Source organism: Panthera tigris, chromosome A2 (assembly GCF_018350195.1).
Source record: "Panthera tigris isolate Pti1 chromosome A2, P.tigris_Pti1_mat1.1, whole genome shotgun sequence".
Classification (NCBI taxonomy): Eukaryota; Metazoa; Chordata; class Mammalia; order Carnivora; family Felidae; genus Panthera; species Panthera tigris.
In genome coordinates, this window is record NC_056661.1 from 78,718,240 (window position 1) to 78,738,710 (window position 20,471).

At 41.8% G+C, this 20,471-nt stretch overlaps 1 protein-coding gene across 20 annotated transcripts in view; it reads left to right on the plus strand.

The window, feature by feature from the left end:
- SRPK2 (SRSF protein kinase 2) overlaps positions 1-20,471 on the plus strand; it is a 312,538-nt gene that overhangs the window by 170,906 nt on the left and 121,161 nt on the right. For 19 of the 20 annotated variants that reach the window (XR_006210657.1, XR_006210660.1, XR_006210663.1 and 16 more), the window contains one exon: positions 8,061-8,212. Coding sequence is in view for 11 of the 20 variants with exons in the window: in XM_042964799.1 (XP_042820733.1) it covers positions 8,061-8,212 (152 nt within the window). In the remaining 9 variants the exon portion in view is untranslated. Of the gene's footprint in view, positions 1-8,060; positions 8,213-13,407; positions 14,298-20,471 lie in introns of those variants that run through there. The other variant, XM_042964847.1, reaches the window with a different exon arrangement.

The window sequence follows — 20,471 nt, forward strand, 5'->3', positions numbered from 1 at the left end:
ATCAAGAAAGGATGCTGTATTTTGTCAGATGCTTTTTCTGCATATATTGAGAGGCTCATGTAGTTCTTATCTTCTCTTCTATTAATGTGATGTATCACATTGATTGATTTGTGGATATTGAACCAGCCCTGCATCCCAGAAATAAATCCCGCTTTATTGTGGTGAATAATTCTTTTAATGTATTGTTGGATCCATTTTGCTAGTATCTTGTTGATGATTTTTGCATCCCTGTTCATTAGGGAAATTGGTCTGTAGTTCTCCTTTTTAGTGGGATCTTTGGTGTTTGAATCAAGGTAATGTTGGCCTTGTGGAATGAGGTTGGAAGTTTTCCTTCCATTTCTTTTTCTTGGAACAGCTTCAAAAGAATACATGTTAACTGTTCTTTAAATGTTTGGTAGAATTCCCCTGGAAAGCCTTCTGGCCCTGGATTCTTACTTGTTGGGAGATTTTTGATTAGTGATTCAATTTCTTTACTGGTTATGGGTCTGTTCAAATTTTCTATTTCTTCCTGTTTCAGTTTTGGTAGTTTATATGTCTCTAGGAATTTGTCTGTCTCTTCCAGATTGCCCAATTTGTTGACATATAATTGGTCATAATATTCTGTTATTATTGTTCATATTTCTGCAGTGTTAGTTGTGATCCCTCCTCTTTCATTCGTGATTTTACTTATTTGGGTCCTTTCCTTTTTCTTTTTGATCAGTCTGGCTAGGGGGTGATCAGTTTTGTTAATTCTTTCAAAGAACCAGCTCCTGGTTTCATTGATCTGTTCTGTTTTTTTGGTTGTTGTTTTTTTTTTTTTCTTCTTTGATATCATTGATTTCTGCTCTTATCTTTATTTCCCTTCTTCTGCTGGTTTTGGGCTTTATTTGCTGTTCTTTTTCGAGCTCTTTTAGGTGTAAGGTTAGGTTGGGTATTTGAGACCCTTCTTCCTTCTTTATGAAGGCCTGGATTGCTATATACTGCCCTCTTCTGACTGCGTTTGCTGCATCCCAGAAGTTTTAGACTGTCGTGTTGTTATTTTCATTGGCTTCCATGTACTTGTTAATTTCCTGTTTAATTTCTTGGTGAACCCATTCATTCTTTAGTAGGATGTTCTTTAATGTCCAAGTATTCATGGTCTTTCTAAATTTTTTCTTGTGGTTGATTTCAAGTTTTATAGCATTGTGATCTGAAAATATACAAGGTGTGATCTTGTACTTGTTGAGAGCTGATTTGTGACCCAGTACAGGATCTATTCTGGAGAATATTCCAGTGCACTCAAGAAGAATGTGTATTCCTTTTTAGGATGAAGCGTTCTGAATATATCTGTTAAGTTCATCCAGTCCAGTGTGTTATTCAGAGCCATTGTTTCCTTGTTGATTTTCTGCTTAGAAGATCTGTCCATTGTTGTAAGTGGGGTGTTGAAGTCCTCTACTATTATGGTATTATAATAAATGAGTTTCTTGATTTATATATTCGGGTGCATTCACATTGCGTGCATAAATATTCACAATTGTTAGATCTTCTTGGTGGATAGACCCTTTAATTATGATATAGTGCCCTTCTTCATCTCTTGTTACAGTCTTTATTCTAGAATCTAGTTTGTCTGATGTAAGTATGGCTATTCCAGCTTTCTTTTGATAACCATTGGTATGATAGATGATTCTCCATCCCCTTACTTTCAATTTGCAGGTGTCTTTAGGTCTAAAATGAGTCTCTTGTAAGCAGCATACAGATGGGTCTTGTTTTCCTATCCATTCTGATACCCTGTGTCTTTTGATTGAAGCATTTAGTTTATTTACATTTAGAGTGAGTACTGAAAGATAGGAATTTAGTGTCATTGGGTTGCCTGTAGAGTTGGTGTTTCTGGTGATGTTCTGATCCTTTCTAGTTTTTGTTCCTTTTGAGGTTTTGTTTTGTTTTGTTGTTTCTCCAGAGTACCCCCTTAAAATTTCTTGCAGGGCTGGTTTAGTGATCATGAACTCCTTTAGATTTTGTTTGGGAAACTTTTAATCTCGCCTTCTGTTTTGAATGACAGCCTTGCTGGATAAAGAATTCTTGACTGCATATTTTTCTGATTCAGAATATATCCTGCCATTCCTTTCTAGTCTGCCAAGTTACTGTGGATAGGTCTGCTGTGAACTTATCTGTCTTCCCTTACAGGTTAAGGGCTTTTTTTTTTTCCCTCTTGCTGCTTTCATAATTCTTTCCTGCCTGTATATGTTGCTAATTTGACTATGATATGCCTTGGTGATGGTTGGTTTTTGTTGAATCTAATGATGGTTCCCTGTGCTTCTTGTTTTTTGATGTCTGTGTCCTTCCCCAGATAAGGAAAGTTTTCTGCTATAATTTGCTCACATAAACCTTTTGTCCCTTTTTCTCTCTCTTCATCTTCTGAGACTCCTATGATTTGGGTGTTACTACCTTTTAATGAGTCACTTGAGTTCTTTAAGTCTTGTATCATGATCTTTTGCCTTTGTATCCCTCTTTTTTTTTTTCCTGCTTCATTATTCTCTATAATGCTAATTCAATGCTTGATCCATTCTTGGTGTTGTGGCATCCATCTATTTGAGATTGTATCTTAGTTGTAGCATTTTAAATTTCAGCCTTACTGTATTTTATAGCTTTCTTTAAAAAAAATTTTTTTTAATGTTTATGTATTTTTGAGAGAGACAAAATATGCGCAGGAGAGGGGGAGATAGAGAGACAGAATCCAAAGCGTGCTCCAAGCTCTGAGCTGTCAGCACAGAGCCCAATGTGGGATTCGATCTCACAGACTACGAGATCATGACCTGAGTCAAAGTTGGATGCTTAACTGACTGAGCCACCTAGGCACCCCAGATTTTATTTCTTTTGTCTCTGCAGAAAGGGATTCTTTTATGTCTTCTATGCTTTTTTCACCCCAACTAGTATTCTTATTATCATGGTTCTAATTCTAGTTCACACATCTTATACCTATGTTGATTTAGTTCCTGGCTTTCATTTCTTCCTGTTCTTTCTTTTGGGGTGAATTCATTCGTTTTGTCATTTTGGAAGAAAAAAAATTAATAAAATTAAAATTAAAAACAAAACAAAATATCAAAAAAAATCAAAAAAAATCAAATCAAAACAAAATATCAAAATATCAAAAAAAAAGCTAGATCCTAGGTGAGTTTTGTTCTACTTGTTGAAAGAAGTTTTATGGAATACAGGAAAAAGGGAAAGGAAAGGGGAAAAAAAGGTAAGAAGAACTTTGAAAAGTAAAAAACTCATATATAATAAAATAGAATTAAAGAAAATAAAATGAAATAGAATAAAAAATTTTTAAAAATAAAAAATGAAGTAAAAAACAAGTTTTTCTTTCTGTATCTAAGAAAGAAAGAAAACAAAGAAAAAAAGAACATTTTAAGCAAAAACTGAAGCAAAGAAAACGAACACATAAAGGAACCAGCAAACAGAATGAAACCTGAATGAAGTTACATCCAGTGTCCCTTAGAACTGAAACTACGAAGGATTCTATAGTCCATACACTAAGCTGGTGGAGTGATTTATGTTGGTCTTCTGGTGCCTGTGCTTGGAGGGTGCAGATGGGTGGAGCTTGATGTAATTGCTCCATTCTCCACTAGGTGGCTCTGCTTAGCTTACTGGGGTGGATCCATGTGCCTGTGTGCTGTGTGTGCACAGGGGAGGTGGAAATGGCTTCACCCAGCTCCCTAGTATCTAGCACAGGAACTTTGAGTTCTCACTGACCCGCGATCAAGCCCCTCCTTTGTCAGCCCTCTGTCTACTCTCTGTCTCTACCCTGTCCGTGTTCAAGCTGTCTGCTGCCAGGTGGCACCTCCCTCTAGAGTTTTATCTTAGATGGGGTTTTGTTTCAGAATTCCACGCTTCAGAGTCCCCGGTGGCTTGGACCTATGCTGACTCTCTGGGGAGGGTCTTACTGAGTGATGGCCGAGTGCCACCCTACGCCAGAAAAATGTTCATGCAATCGCAGTGGCAGTGATTCAGAGATTATGGCAAATCACAACACCCAGCCAGTGCCGGGTTTCATGGCACTCTGGCGTTTGAGTCCCTATACCAGCATATGTGCTGCTCTCCAGGGTCCACTGGGACCTTTGCCCCAGGGGAGGCCATATGGCCTCTACCAAATACACTCCAAGCAGGGCAACCACTTCTCCCTGTGTGGCACACAGACCCCTCAGACCCTGCAGCCTGCTCCTGGGGATTCGCCCTACTTCCTCACCAGAGCACTGCCAGGCACTGAGCTCAGGAACTTCAGTCTATGCTCCACTGTTTATAGAATCCTGGTGGTATTGAATCCTCTTCTTTCTCCCTGGCAGTGGTTTTGGGGAACAGGTTTCTTGTTCAGTCCCCTGCGAGGGTTTTTACTCTTTCTCTCTTTCTCTCTTTCTCTCTTTCTCTCTTTCTCTCTTTCTCTGCAGCTACTTTGGTGGGGAGTGCTTTTCTTGTACGATCCCGATGCACTGCTCTCTCTGCCTTTCTCTTTCTCTCTCTGCCAAAATAGCTCACCACCCTCCATGGCTTCTTTGTCTCCCCCGGTTCACCTGCCTGCACTGCGTATGTGCCAAGTTCTACGGCTCAAGTTACGAAGATTGTTGCGTTAATCCTCAGATCAATTTCCTAGGTGTTCAAAGTGATTTGGTGCTGATGTAGCTGCATTTCAGGGAGGAGACAAGCTCAGGTTTCCATGCTGCTCCGCCATCTTGACTCCTCCCCAGTGCTTCTAGTAATTATTCTGTGAAATAACTTTTTGATGGTTCTCATTAGGATTGATGAAAAGGTACTTTTAAAATCTGTGGGTATATTTTTTAAGTATGTACTTGGTGATATAAACTGCCTGCTACCTCTGGATCTTTTAAATAGTTGAGATTTAACCAGGCTTAATTAAAGTAATACCGTGGAAGCCACAAGAATCCACTTTGAAGAATCCAGCCTTCAAGATGGTGTGGCCTCCTCCTCTTGTGCCTATACCTGCCCTAAGACATATTTACTTGTGTTTCTCCTATGTGGTAGGCAGTAACAAGGATGAATGATATGAAAAAGAATCATGATCAGCACCATAACATTTGGCAGTTACGTTGTTCTGAACCTTACTATGACGATTTAAGTGATTTGATAGTTGGTGATCATTGATGTGAGGCATGTTACTAGGAGAAGCCTTAGAAAAATTCACCATCATTGGTATGACCAGGAATCTCTGATTTTTTAGGCCAAGTACTCCTCTGGTTTTTATCTGAAGAGCCTAGGGTGGTGCTGTCCAGTAGAACTATAATGTAGTTCTACATTTTACCATATAATAAATGTAAACTTATTAATAAAATATTTTACATTTTTTGTATGAAATCTCAGAAATCCGGTATGTATTTTATGCATGTAGCATGTCTTGATTTGTACTCTCGTCCCATTTCCAGTGCTCAGTACAGGCATGTGGCCAGTGCCCACTGATTAGACAGCATAGCCCTAGGTGTTAGGATGTGATAGTTGAAATATTACTTCAACATTACTCAACTTCCTTTCTACTTCAAGGTACCCTGACTCCTTCCTTTAACTTGAGAGAAATAAGTGGCCTTGGGGGAGCTTTCTGCCTGCCTGTTCAGTGTGGCCCTCACTGGAGGGAGACGAGGTGCCTGCCTGCTCGTTGAGACCAGAGGGTCTGACAATTTTGTTAAGTGATGTGGACAGCTCAGCAAATGGGGGGACAATAATTAAGAGAAACACATTATGATGAGCCTCTCAAATGAGAGAAAATAGGCCCATGAAAATGAGAATTTGTTTTCCCTTTTTACAGATACAGTCTACTCTGTAGGAATAAAGCTAAGTACAGAAAACACTTGTTAGAGCAGTGGTTCTCAAATGGGTATGATTTTGTCCCCAGGGAATTTGTTGATTTCTGGACATAGTTTTTGATGGTCACAACTGGCGGTGGGGTGTGGATGTTACTGACATTAATGTCTTGAGGCCAGGGATGCTTATAACATTCTACAGTGTACAAAACAGTCCCCACTACAGTGAATTAATTACCTGGCCGAAGGGTCTGTAGTGCGGAGCACAGGTAGAAGATTCTCCAGTTCTGTTCTTTTCATTAATTGTTACATAGTTTCTATAGGGAATATAACATGTTTTCTTTTAAATTTGGAGAATCTCCTCATTTTTTCGTGTAAAATTTCTAAGCGTTTCTGATTGAGCACATTGGTCAGCTCAGTAGTTTCTGCTCACAGCCCCGAAGAATGAATGAATGGCTCTTGTGAGACCATTCATCTTGCTCCCCTCCCCTTCCCTCTGGTGCAGCCCTCTCCTGCCTCCCCTTCTTCCAGCCTCTCTTTTGTGCATTGCCATTCTACTTTCAGTAAGAACATGTATGTTAAAAAGGAAAGGAGCATTTGCAAGGCTGCCAGAAAGATTAGTACACTTCCATAAGGTCTGTTAGATGTATTTTTGGATGTATTCTGGCAGTGATGTGGGTGTTTGGTTGTGATTATCCCCTTCCAGGGCTCCATCTTGAGCAGTGGTTAACTCAGGATGTGATCACCACCCTGTTCCTAACGTTTGTCACCCTGGGAGCTGTAACTTTGAGTCTTCATAAATTGTAGCAAATAGCAATCAATACAGGTCGTTTTCAGCTCATAAGCGTTCCTTAGTCACTCTGCCAAAGATACTCAACTTGCCAGTGCTTGCCTTTCAGGTTACCTGTGCGGCACAGTCCCCACCCCTTCCTTGTGACTGCTGGGTTTCTGCTGCCTTCCACCCTACCCCCCTTTGTTGCCTGTGGCACTTTGAGTTTTGGTGGCAAACCACATAAGTGACCTTTAGCCAATTTAGGCTAAAAGCAATACAGTAAATGCTATTTGGGGGCTATCAGATTGGGAAGAATTTAGAGGTCCGGCTTAGAGAGGGGCCGGGGTCAGGTGGCTCTGCTGGCCCTGCCTCTACTGGCAACTGCAGATGAGCTTGCTGCCTGTGACAGCCGGCCTGAAGGTTCCAGGCCTGTAGAGTCAGCTTCAGCCGTCTGTGCTCTGAGCGGTACGACAGTGAAGAAAGTGGATCAGAACCAGCCTTCCCTTGTGTAGGGAGGAGCAGTCTCAAAAGGTGCTTTTCGAAGGGGGGCACAACTACTGGCAGTCCAAAAAGAAGAGCAGCTGTGCACACATCAGTGCTTATGGGGTTCCCCTTGCTCCCCAGACTAGAGACCCCCTCCTTACCCTGTGAACCTCTCTGGAGAACACCTCTGTCAGCCCGATTTCCCTTGCCTGTTCGTGCACTCTGTGTGCTGGCTCAGGAAGAGTTTCTCCTCGAGTTTCTCTAGATACCTGAAAGAAGGCTCTCATCTGTAATCTCTCAAGCTTAGAAACATTTTTTTGTATTGTGGGTTTTCTTATCTTTTATAAAAGAGCAGACTAACCATTATTTAGCCTTTTTGTGACATTTGGAAATTAGCATTTTGCAAACCTTGGAAACCTTGCATTAATATATGTGCTGCTTTTGTATTTGACTGGCAGTGGGTGTTTTCATTGTTTAACTTCCAGTTTGGGGTAGTATTCTTGATAAGCAAGGGAGATAGATGGCTGAATTCCTTAATGAAAATAACTGTACATCAGTTAATAGCATGTATTAGCTTTTACGAGTTATCCCGGAAACCTAACCACATTGTACTGTTTCTATGGGAAAAGGAATTCTGATTTTAAAATAATGGAAAATAAGTCCTTTTATAAGCTCAGAGCTGCTTTCATCTGTCTTTTTATAATCTCTGTGGGATATGTTCTAACTTAATAAGGCTATATAGCATGGGTGGGGGGGGGTTCTCTTTCTGTTTCCCCTTTATTTCATAATATTGTCAGGACTTACGAAATTTTGAAGCTCTGAGTGAAAATGTGCCTGCAGAGTGTGATTTTTTTTTTTTTTCTTCTGGACCTGTATATTGAAACTTTACTTGAATTTAGCTAAAATGGACGCGGTGCATTAACCAGCATTTCTAGTTAGTGTGTGACAGGTTTATTTTTTTCTTGTGTTAAGAAACTCTCATGTGTGTCCATAATGCAAGATTGGCTTCTGAGTAAATAGGAATTCTCCTTCTCCCGTTTCAGGCCGGAGCCTCAGCAGAAAGCTCCCTTAGTTCCGCCACCGCCGCCTCCACCACCGCCACCGCCTCTGCCAGACCCCACGCCCCCGGAGCCAGAGGAGGAGATCCTGGGATCAGATGATGAAGAGCAGGAGGACCCCGCCGACTACTGCAAAGGTGATCGTGCCTGCTTGTCACTGACGCAGACTGTGTGGTCTTTGTTAAATTCACCTCTTGGTGTCAACACCTTTTTTTTTTTTTTAAATGTTTATTTATTTGAGAGAGGGAGAGCGTGAGCGGGGGAGGGGCAGAGAGAGAATTCCAAGCAGGCTCTGTGCTGTCAGTGTGGAGCCTGACCTGGGGCTCCGTCACACGAACTGTGAGATCGTGACCTGGTCCAAAGCCAAGAGTCAGATGTGTAACCAACCCAGGTGCCCCTCATTTTTAATTTCTAGATCATTAAGTATAGAGTGGTACCAGAAAAGGTAAGAGATAGCAGAAGGAAAACTGTAAGAGATAGACAGTATATACATATGTACATACATACTTTCAAGAGGATTTTAATCTGCTAATAGAATTAAAGATACTGTAAGTAGGACAGTTAAGGATAAAAACAGCAGCAGCTATCTAAGAAGAGCATAGAGACTAGAAGGTACCAGGCTCCTGAGGGGAGCCAGTGTAACGGTTGTGCAAGGCAATTGACTTTAAGTTTTCAGACTAAGAGTAACAAGGAACCAGTCCTTTTCTCTGTATAACATTGAATTACATAGTATTCATTGTCAGTGGAAAGAAAGCCTGCTCGTTTGTTTACAGAGACAGACTTTTTCCTGGCATTGTACTCAGTGAAAAAGACATTCTGTGGGCTTTGCCATTGTGTGACACAGTGGATTGTGTTTTTAGCTGTGATTTCACAGAAGACATAGAAATTACTCAGGTGAAGTGTTCTTGTATTGCTTTGTAAAGATCAAGAGCATATAGTTAAACTCCTAAAAGGCAAGCATGTTGTGTGATGAATATTGAGGACAGTGTGATCCAGACTGTATACTTTGTGTAGACTGGACTCTGAGAATGTAGGAGAAAGGGAGGTTGATGTGTCCATTTGACCACCTCTTTGTTACTTAATTTACTCATTTGGACTTTCATATTCTCTCTCTCTCTTTTTTGGACTTTCATTCTCTTTAGTAGATTATCACAGTCTGGAATTCTGAGCTTCTGAACAATTGATGAGACACTGACTTGCTACTGATTAAGTTCAATGTAATCAGATTCCCCCCCCCCTTTTTTTTTTTAAAGAATTTTATTTTTATTAGTTATTTTGAGAGACAGGGAGACAGAATCCCCAGCAGGGCTTGGGATTGATGCAGGGTTTAAACCCACAAACCGTGAGACAATGACCTGAGCTGAGACCAAGAGTCGGACACTCAACTGATTGTGCCACTGAGGCACCCGAAGTAGATCAGATTCTATACAGAAAAATAATAGATGGCAGGAGATGGATACCTGGTCAGGCCATAGAGCATTAATGAATCCCTGACTCCATAGTGTCTTGTATAAATTTATCTAGTGATTGCAGGCCATCTGGGTGTTGGTTATGGAGTACCATTAGAAACTTTTTAAGTCTCCATTAAGAGGAAGAGAAAATTATGTTCTGTTGTAAAAGTTTAAGAACTCATCTTCTACTCTAACCATAGAGTGGGTTTCCACACCATAGGTGTGGGTTTCTACACATGGAATCAATGTTTTCCTTAGAAAAAAGAACGTAGATCTTTAGCATTTGGAGGAGTAGTGATTATGACCTCAAAGGTCTAAGCCATCCGGTATGGAACATAACAGAGCCTGTGGAAAGGTGAAAAGATAGAGGTTTTACATCCTCCCTCTAAATCTGCATTTCTTGGTTCACAAATGAAGTTGTTTGAAGAGGAGATTTGGACAGTTGTCTTTGATCTCACTGCTTAGGCCATGTTGTTAGCTTGGTCTGCAGGAACAGTTCTTTTAGCACATGGGCTCTACCGTGCGGGAATGGGAGCTCTTGTTCTCACATCTGGCACTTGAGTGTGTGGGTCAGGAGGTGTAACCAGTACTCTCATTTATCCCTGTACCATCTCTGTAGAGCAGCAGAGGGGACAGACACCTCAGACCGAAATACAGGGCTGTGAATGAAGGATTGCACGGTCAGGGCTGATTTTAGGTAACATTTGCTGAACTCGAACCAGTACTAAAGTCAGCCTCACTGAAACATGTGAGAGATGTAAGCTTCTCTGTCTCTCTGTCTCATTCCTGACTCTGGCAAGTAACTTCTGCTTCCAGTCAGCATTACATGTAGTAGACGCCTTGCTCTGTGAATTTTGTGATCTAGATCAGAACATTTTGTCTAAGGTAATGGACATAAATGCATTCAAGGGGTCAGTGGAACTGATTGGGAATGTCTGGGGCAAGAACTGTGCCCCATCCCCTGCCCCCCGCCCCCAGCCACAAATAGAGTTTAAGTTTCCAACTTGCTAATTATTCACATCTGAGTTATTTAGTAAATTTTGCCTACAGTCAGGTACATTATTCTTTGTAACTATAATACAACCATCAAAATCAAGAAGTGACCTTTGTGGGGCCCCCTGGGTGGCTCAGTCCGTTGGGCATCTGACTCTTGGTTTTGGCTCAGGTCATGATCTCACAGTTTGTGGGTTTGAGCCCCACATCGGGCTCTGTGCTGACAGTTCAGAGCCTGGAGCCTGCTTCGGATTCTGTGTCTCCCTCTCTCTCTGTGCCCCTCCCCTGCTCATGCTCTATCTCTCTCAAAATAAATAAATAAATGAAAAAAAAAAAAGACATTAACATTGTTTATAGCTCTACTATTCATTCCTCAAACAACATTCAGGTTTTGCCAGTTGCCAATATCGTCCTTTATATGAAACCAGTCCTTCCCAGACTCATACTACATTTTGTTTTCTTGGGTTAAAAAACAAAATGCAGCTGATCTAACTGGCCTTATTAAGCAGTTCATGAACCGGGCAGCACCCGCCTGTATCTAGCAAGTGGAGATGCTCCCGGAGTTGTACAGAATGAGAACTTTGAGGGAGAGGCATGGAGTTACTAGCTGAAGAAAAGAAAGGACTGTTTCTTGACAGAATATCTTCCTTTGGGGCGGGGTGAGGGTAGAGAGCAGCAGGATTTTTATCATGCAGATTACCTCATTTGTGCTTATCAGGAAACTTCTGGTTGACTTTTAAAAGGTCACATTCCTGGGCTAGGTTTAAACTAGAATTAAGTCTTGGTTTGCTGTTGTGTTGGGGGGTGGGGATGATTCCAGTTTGGACTTTTGTTTTGTTTTGTTTTGTTTTTCTCTTTATTAAGACTTGTTTCTTTAATCTGGAACAATTCCTTAGTCTTTTCTTGACTTTGACATTTTTGAAGATTGTAGGCCAATTATTTTGTATAAGGCTTCTTAATTTGGTAAACTGTTTCTTTATTTTGTAGCTGTTTTTGGTGTTTTTTTTTTTTTTAAGTTATCTCTGTGCCCAAGATGGGGCCCGAACTCACAACCCCAAGAATAAGAGTAGCATGCTCTCCCAGCCAGCCAGGCACTCCCAGCTTTCTTATTTTGGAATATCAAAACAGTGTTGTTCTATGAGAAGTGTTCTTACTGCGTTTTGTCAGGTAGTATGCGAGTTTGGTTTGCACCATTACAGTTGGTGTTGGTTATTTTGTTTAAGATGGCGTGTGCCAGATATCTGTCCTGTGAAGTTACTCTTTCCTCCTGGTAATTAGTTAGTACTGTATGTTGTTGTGAGTTACTTTGAGACTATAAATATCCCCCTGCCAACTAACTTGCTTCCTTCTCCCTCTTCTTCCTTCCTCTTCCTGTCTCCACCTGTCCCTTCCATCCATCTCTGTGTCTGGTCATTCTTTCTAGTTACCTCAGATGGGCTCATTCATGGAGTTCCCTTTTGTTCAGTGAGTTCTAATTAGTTATTCTCCTTATTTATTTTGATGGCCCAAATTTGGCCATAAGGAGCTCCTTCAGGTTGATTCTGTATCCTTTTGAGATGTCCCTGCCATTCTTTCCAACTTTCAAGTATAGTACACTGTTCCAGGCTTGTCTCGTATTTTCCCTACTCCAGCCCTGGAATCCACTCTTTCTACAAGGAGCCCTCGTTCCTTTTAGTGGAGAATAGTGCTTAGGAAACAAGATCTAGGCATCAGATGTGGTTATTGCTGTTGAGGCAACAGTGCTTCCAGATACCTTAGCCTAGAGCTAGGGACACCCGTACGCTCTTCCTTTATGTTTATATCTATTTCTATATTTATATCTGTTTCTATTTTTGCTTATGTATATATTAAAACACATAAATTAATCAGATATCTCTAATTCCACTCTAATACCAGGGAATTCAGCCCAATTTTCTCCCTTTCTGTACTTCCGAGTTTCTTTCTTCGATAAATAAGAGGCTGGGTTCTCATTATCCTTGTTATGTTTAATTGCTTGATTAATTTCCTTGTATGTGATGAATCACCAGTCATCCTCACTGCTGTTTTGGGCATCTGTCCCCTTCCGGCCTTACTTAGCCTGTGCTCAGATATCTTCGCTGCTCTACCCTATCTAATGATGACTGTGGACTGAATTGTTGAGGAAGGGGAAGGGCAGGGGTGGCTTTGGCAGTTCAGGAATATGATTCCCTTAGTCTGGTGAGGTGTCTTTTCTGTCTTCTGGTCACTTCTGTTTTCTTTGACTTCATTCCTGGAGAATGAATCTGCCAGCCACTTTTTAGAAAGAAAACATCATCAACAACAAACCACACTACCCTGTTTTATCTCTTCACAAAAGAACTATTTGTTCACCTTAGGAAATAGGTTATGTTGGGGGTGGAGTGTGGAAAGTCCCCCACCATCTCCGCACCCTGCGGTAGCTGCAGTAAGCCACTGGGTGTCTGCCCTTCTGGATCATTCATCACCAACCAAATTGCATCTCAACATTCTACCTTCTTTTTACCTCTTTACGGGTCTTTCCCCACTCAACACACAGGAAACCTCAGCCACTTGAGCACAAAGGCCACTGTGTAAAGTTCTCATATTGATAAAGCATTCTTCTTTGCTCCTTTCTGCTTGCCTGTGCGTTCTCTTTCTGCATAGCCAGCCTGTGCCCACTCATCTCAGTTTTTGCTCTCCTGCCAAACTCAGGAGGATTATGGCCTCGGTGTCTGAGAGTCCTGGGGTCAAAATCTGGCTTCCCAGTCCTGTGTCCTCAGACAAGCTCCTTTCCATCCAGGCTTCAGCTTTTTCATCTGTGATATAATATCCTCTCTCCGTGTAATATAACATATAACCACATCGTACCACTCAAGATTTTATGAGGATAAAAATGAGACAAATACATGAAGTATGTGCCTTACTGCCTGGTACAGGGAACGTGCTTAGGAAATGTGAATTTTAGTTTCCTCTGCTCTGTCTTCATTTATTCATTCTCCCCTCAGGACTGTTCCCGCGTGTGTGTTTGTGCTGGTCTCCTTGTGGCCTCACTGCCTCCCTCTGCTAGGCCTGTTTCCCTGGCCTCTGGAGAGAGAGCTGTGTCAGCATGGTTTCTCTCTTCCTATCTTGTTTTGATGTTGCTTCTGGGCAGTTTGTTTGGATTCTTACTTCCAAGCCCAGGAGATAACACGGATCAGGCACGGGGCGAGCCAATAAACAGACACTTCCGGGAGGCCCTTGTGCAATCCTGCTCATTTGGTGAGTGTCTCTCCGACGGACGGGGTAGAGCCCCCTGCTCAGGGGGGATTGCCGTGTCAAGTGGCTTTTCAGAGTGTGACCTTTGTACCACCTGCATCGGAACCGCTAGGGGCACCTGGTACGTGGTCCCGGGCTGGACTGTACATCCAGAGTCGGGACCCCTGGGAGTACGCCCCGCACTGCACATGTTTCACGGGCTCAGCAGGCTCCTCCAAGGTATGTGCTATGCCTCCAGAGCACCACGGCTACCACGAAGAAGTGGCTTCCGTTCACTTCCTGCTGTGTAAGGGGAATTAACTGCTTTGACCTACCTTATGTTTCAAAATGTTTCTGGCCCTCAGCATGTATTTGCTACAAGGACTGGTCCGTGGTGACCTAGGCACCTTGCTGTGTTAACATCCTGCTGCCTGCACTGATGGACTCCTTGGAGCTCCTGTGTTTGGGCTCTCTTAAATCATCCTTCAGGAAGTTGGCACCTTGTACAGTTTCATCACCTGTATTGTTTCTGCAGATACTGATTTCAGCACTTTCATGGGCTGACTTGGTAAGCATGTGTCATTTCCTTAGGCCTTCATCGAACCCCGAATCACATCTTAATTAGGCCCCTCCCCGTGTCCCTCACAATGGTGTCTGTCACAACCTGCCACCCCCCAGTAGTCGTCATGGTGTAGAATTGCACATGTATTTTTGCATGCATCTGTGATCTCCTTCTCCTCAGTCTGGAAGATTGCCTGTGGGCAAGGGCTGTGTATTTTGTCAACCCCACTGCGTGTATACTGTCCACAGTGCAATAAATATTTTTGGTTGGATGAAGGAATTGTCTCTAGTGTTAGGCTCCAGCTAAGGGACAGACAGTACTGATGTTACCTGTGTCTCAGAAGGCATGTCAGGAGTGAGGAGGTCGATGCACCGTGAAGGACGCACAAGTCGGAATGCACATCTTGCATTTCCTCCCTGGATCTTAAAATTATCCGTAATGCTCCAGAGGTCTTTATTATACATATTTGAGTGACATTCAGTTTGTTTCTTTTGCGGCTTAGGAATATCTTCTTCAAAACATAGCATAAAAATGTAAATATTCACACACTAGAAAAATGTCAGATGACTTGTAAAAAGTTTAGACTGGCTGAATTTTAATAACTCTCAAAGTTTAATGGCGGTTATACGTTCTCATCAGCCTTGTCTTTCTCAGAGTATGTGACTTATGACTTATAGCTTTAGCTTCTTTTAAAGAAAGCAAGGAATATACCTTACATAGGGTTGCCTTAGAAACCAGTATCATACAGCTGGTGTTTTATAGAAGTGTAGTCTTTAGTCTCTCTCTCTCTCTATATATATATATATATACATAGAAATATAGAAATATATATCATATAAATATATATGATAACCTTTATTCATTCACAGTTATTTTCCTTAAAATCACTAAAGCTGTGCACATATTTAATCCCACCATGGTTGTCTATGTTTTTAAAATTAGTTGGCTTAATTTGGCTCACTTGAGGCCTTAAAAAGAAATTCTCTTTATCTCTATGAACAGAATAATAGATGCTCTTGAACTGATTACATAGGCCTTCTTAACATTTCTTTCATGGGGCCTGAGGAGATTCTGATGCCTGATAGACCCTGGTGCTGTGAATTGCTGCTGACCAGGGTATTGATCCCTAAGCCTTAGTTAGCATGACAGTTGAATTCTTTGAGGCTTACTATGTGTACAGTGTTGTGTTTTACTACAGGGAATATAAAGGTGAGTGAGAAACCAGCCCCCACTCTCTAAGACTTCATGGGCTAGAATATAAACTAGTCAGTGACAGAACCTCTGCTGGTCTTGCGTTCGCAGTCTGTCCCTGGACCTAGTAAAATAATCTGTGGCTTGCTAAATAGTGACCGAAGAGAGCAGATCAAGAAACTTTTTAAATACCCCTTTTCATCTTTATTGTGTAGTTAAGTGTAAGATGAAAAAAAAAATGAAAGATTTGTGATTGCCTTTAGAGGAATAAGTTTGTTTGGTTAGAGGTAAAAGACTTCATAGAAAATGTAAAGGGGGCCTTGCCACTTGGGATTTATTAGACTTTGTTGATAGCATAGGGCACTTCTCTGACCCCACCTGCAGGCTGGGAAGGTTCTCTGGAAAGCTCTAAGTGACCTTTTTTTCCAGCAAATAGCAAGCTAAAAGCTGATGTGTAGGTTAGGTTGAAGAGGTGTTTGGAAGCATGATGTAGAGGACGAAGATGAAGGTAAGAAATTTGTACATGAAGTAAATTAAAACATCAGTTAGGAATATATAGTGAAAAATACAAAGTTGAACACAGAACAATTCATGTGTGTTTATGTCAATTTCTTGGGATTTTCTGCACATACAGTCATTTATCCTTTCACTGCAGATACTCCCCGCCCCCCGCCCCCTGTTAACATTCTTTATGCATTTTATTTCTCTTTCTTCCTGCATAAGGTTGAATAGAAGTGGTACGAGTGGACATTGTTAATTGTGTCTGATTTTACAGTTAAATGTGTAGGTATTTTTTAGGTCTCTTTACAGGTTGTGATGGATCATAGATTGAAATGTAAAGCTAAAAGTATAAAGCTTATAAAAAGAAAAAAGTAGGAGGATATCTTCACAGCCTTGGAGTAAGGGAAGATTTCTTAGAGAATATGCAAGACATATTAACTACAGAATAAGAATTAATAAATTGGATTTCATCAAAATAAAAAATACTTGCAGATTAAAAGGCATTTTTAAAAATGAAAAAGACCAGCCTCAGACTAGGAGAAATATTGGCTACATAGATAGCTGACAAAGAACATGACTGGGAGAGAGAACATAGGAAGTCTTGTGGTTTGGAGAAATATTCTTCATGTTGATTAGGGTGTAAACATTTGTCAAATAATCAGGGAATTGTGTGCATAAGACAGTTGATTTCCATTGCATGTAAATTTTATCTCTATTTAAAAGAAGGTAGGGACGGCTGGGTGGCTCAGTCCTTTGAGCTCAGTCTGTTGAACGTATGACTTCAGCTCAGGTTATGATCTTGTAGTTTGTGAGTTCGAGCCCTGTGTCGGGCTCTGTGCTGACAGCTTAGAGCCTGGAGCCTGGTTCGGATTCTGTGTCTCCCTCTCTCTTAGCCTTCCTCCACTCGTGCTCTGTCTCTCTCTTTCTCAAAAATAAATAAACATTAAAAAAAAGAATTGCTAAGTAAAGGTTGCCATACCTACTTACATGTGGATTATAGGATTTGTGTGTGTGTGTGTGTGTGTGTGTGTGTTACCTCTTTGTTTGTTTTTCTTGGTTTTCTGTATTGAGCATGTATTTCCTTGTAAGTAGGAAAAAAATGTTTTTAAAAAGAAAAACACAGCAGTGAGTAGAAACCATTGTAGATTTTGCACAGGGAATTGCTATATTTAAAGAAGATTAATCTGTGAATCTTGAATGACTAGAGAGAGAAGATACATAGAAAGGCGAGGTCAAAAAGCAAACAGCACCACAGAGGAAGCATCTTGATCATTTGACAAACAACTGAATATGGAGGACAGCAACGAAAACATTCCAAGTCTTGAACCTTGATGTGCCTGGAAGGAGAGCAGTGCCTTCTGGGCATCATTTTTTTTTTTTTTTTTAAGGACCCTGTGAATTTTGAATCTGCTTGTTATTTCTTCTTGGTATTGGATATTATTTGGCTATTAAAAAAAAACTTCCAGCCAAATAAACATGCAGCCTTGCTCTACCAAGTGAGCAGGAATTTCCAGCACTGCGTTCTGTGTCCTGACTCCACCGCAGCATTATTCTATTTGATTTTTTTCTGGGCTGTTTTTTTCTTTGCCCCAATTTCCTTCTAATTTTGTATCTTGTATTGTGGTTTTACAAACTGCCTCAGTTCCTTCTTGGAAAGTAGATTTGGCACTGTTAACACGAACAGTGAAATCATAGTTGGTCTGGGGAAATTTTGTTGAGTTTGACTTTATTCATTTTAGTTTAAAGAAGCTGGTGTAGATATCAAAAAGACAATTAGCAGTAGGAGTCTGGGGCTTGGAAGAGCAGCTAGCAAATGGTGTAGTAAAGAATTTAACATTGCCCAAAGAGAGGTCTGGCCTTTTCCCTAAGTTCTGTGTGATAATGTCTAAGCTCTTGGAGTGTCCAGCCTCGTAAGTGTCTGTTTACCTGGGGGCCTCAGGCCATGCACTGGCAGAGCCCCAATAAAGACTCTGGGCTCCAGGGCTAGATGAGCTTCTGTGGTTGGCAGTACTCTGTGTGTGGTCACCTGTCATTACCCAGAGGAATCGGCTCTGTCTAGAACTCCACTGGCGGGGGACACCTGCGTGCTGTGTGTTTGGGACCCTCCTAGATTCTGCCCCCTACATCTCTTCCCTTGATTGATTTTAATCTGTGGCCCTTATGTTGTAGTAAGAGGTGACCACGAGCATAGCACCCTTCAGGGAGTTTTGCGAGCCCTTCTTACAGATGATTAACTATTACAGCCGAGCTGCAGACTCGCAGCTGGTGTCAGCCAAGAGAGCCCGCAGTTCCGTGCGAAGTCGACGTGGTCTTGTGGCCTCCTCCCCAGCCTTACACAAGTACTGCAGATTTGGTAGGAAAATAAATCATGCAGGAGGTGTTAAGTGAATAAAAAAGATGCAGAAAGGCTGTTCAGGGACAGGCCTTTGAGAGATTCGGTGGAATCTAGGAGGAGAAAGAACGAGTTGAAAGAAACAGAGCAGCCAGGGAGGTAGGAGAGCAGCCAGAGACTGAGGGTTCTGCTTGACATGGAACAGATTGGGGAACTGAGCACACAGCAGCTCTGTTAGTCTCCGTGAAAAATCCCTATACATATTCAGTTGTGTGAGTGGAATTTTCCAGTTTTTGGGTATAGAGGGGTCTTACTTGCATTCTAAATGTCAGTGGTTCTTGTCCCTACCTGTTAGCTCCCTGCACGGTTGGCACTTTGGGATCTGCATGTCCCCAGAGGTGGGTGGCATGGGACCTGGGCCGGAGCCACTGTGACATCTGTCATGGACTTCCTTGCTGCTCCGGGCGCTGCCAACACCCACTGTGAGAATGCTTTTGGCCATGCTGCCGGGGCTTTCCCTGCCGTGCTCGGTGCCAGAGCGGGACTGGGTGGTGCAGCAGCAGTGACCAGAGCCCAGTCCAGATGCCGCCTCTGTCTCCACTTAGTCCAGCAGGGGTGTGCACAGCACCACCTGTGCCACTGCACCTGTGCACCTCCACGTGCCCTTTGCGGATATGGTTCCTGCAGCCACCCCGCAGCCCTCTCTCTGCTGGCCTGCGCTGCTGGGCTCCGGAGTCTGCTTCAGAAAGAGTGCACTCAATGATGGCTCGCTTTCCTGCCCCATCCTCTCCCAGTCCCCTTACGGACTCACTGGAACATAAATTCCTTTACCTTCCTTCTTTGGCCAAAACCCGAAGCACTCTTGCACGTCATTTCTTTCACTGTGGCTCCTCAGGACCATCCACCGATTATCTCGGTGGGCCCAAGCATGTTTGATTCTTATGTGGGGTCTAAGGATTGTGAAAACACTTTTTTATAAACAGAACCTAGTAATGGGACAGGTTTTGGAATAATTTATCTTCTCCCTTTTTTTTTAATTTGTTTTTACTGAGATACAATAGGCACACAACATTATGTAAGTGTAGGGTGTACGTCTTCTGAGTTAAGGTGTTGATTTGGTACATTTATATATTGTACCGTGGTTATCCTCCTTAGTGCTAGATAACATTTCCATCGTGTCACGTAATTATCATTTCCCTTTTTTGGTGGGAATTATTACAGTCTAGTCTCTTAGCAACTTTGAAGTTTATAATAGAGTTGCCTGTAGTTTTTATTTCTCACTTGAGGCTAGTAGATAAAAAGAACTGTATTCTTAAGAGTTCCATATCCAGGTCTCTCTCCTCCTTAGCATTGATGTTCTGGATTAGGCAGAATCATGATGATTTTCCTATCTGTCTGTATTGGATCCTGAGTCGGCTTAGAATTCAGAATATTGAAATGAAGTAAAAGAGTTTTAGATTTTGTTGTTGTTTTTTTCTTTTTCCTATTTTATATTGACTAGCAGTACTTGAAAACTTGCTATTTTTTTCTTCCTGCAGTTTTCTGTATTGATTACAATACTTCCCCCAAACCCTAATCCATGGGGCTTATTTTCCAGGACCCTCCAGTGAATGCCTGAAGCTTCAGGTAGTAGCAAACCCTATACATACTATGTTTTTTTCCTTTACGTACATGCTTGTGATGAAGTTTAAATTATAAACAAATCAGGCACAATAAGAGATAACAACAATAATAAAATAGAACAGTTATTACAGTATACTATAATAAAAGTTATTGTGTAAATGTGGTCAGTCTCTCTCTCTCTCTCTCTCTCTCTCTCTCACTCTCTCACTCTCTCAAAATGTCTTACTGTTCTGTACTCACCCTTGTGGTAGTGGTGATGTGAGATGATAAAATGCCTGCTAGATGACATGAAGTGAGGGAATGACGGACCTAGTGTTCGGCTACTGTTGATCTCCTGGTGATAGGAGGGGAATGACGTAGGCACTGTGACCTAGCATTAGGCTACTGTTGATCCCTGGTGATACGCCAGAAGGAGGGTCACCTGCTTCCAGACTGCAGTTGACCATGGCTAATTGAAACTGCTAGGAAGAGAGGAGTACTGTACACAAAATTTCCCACTTTAAAGGCTGCGATTTATTGGTTTTCAGTGTATT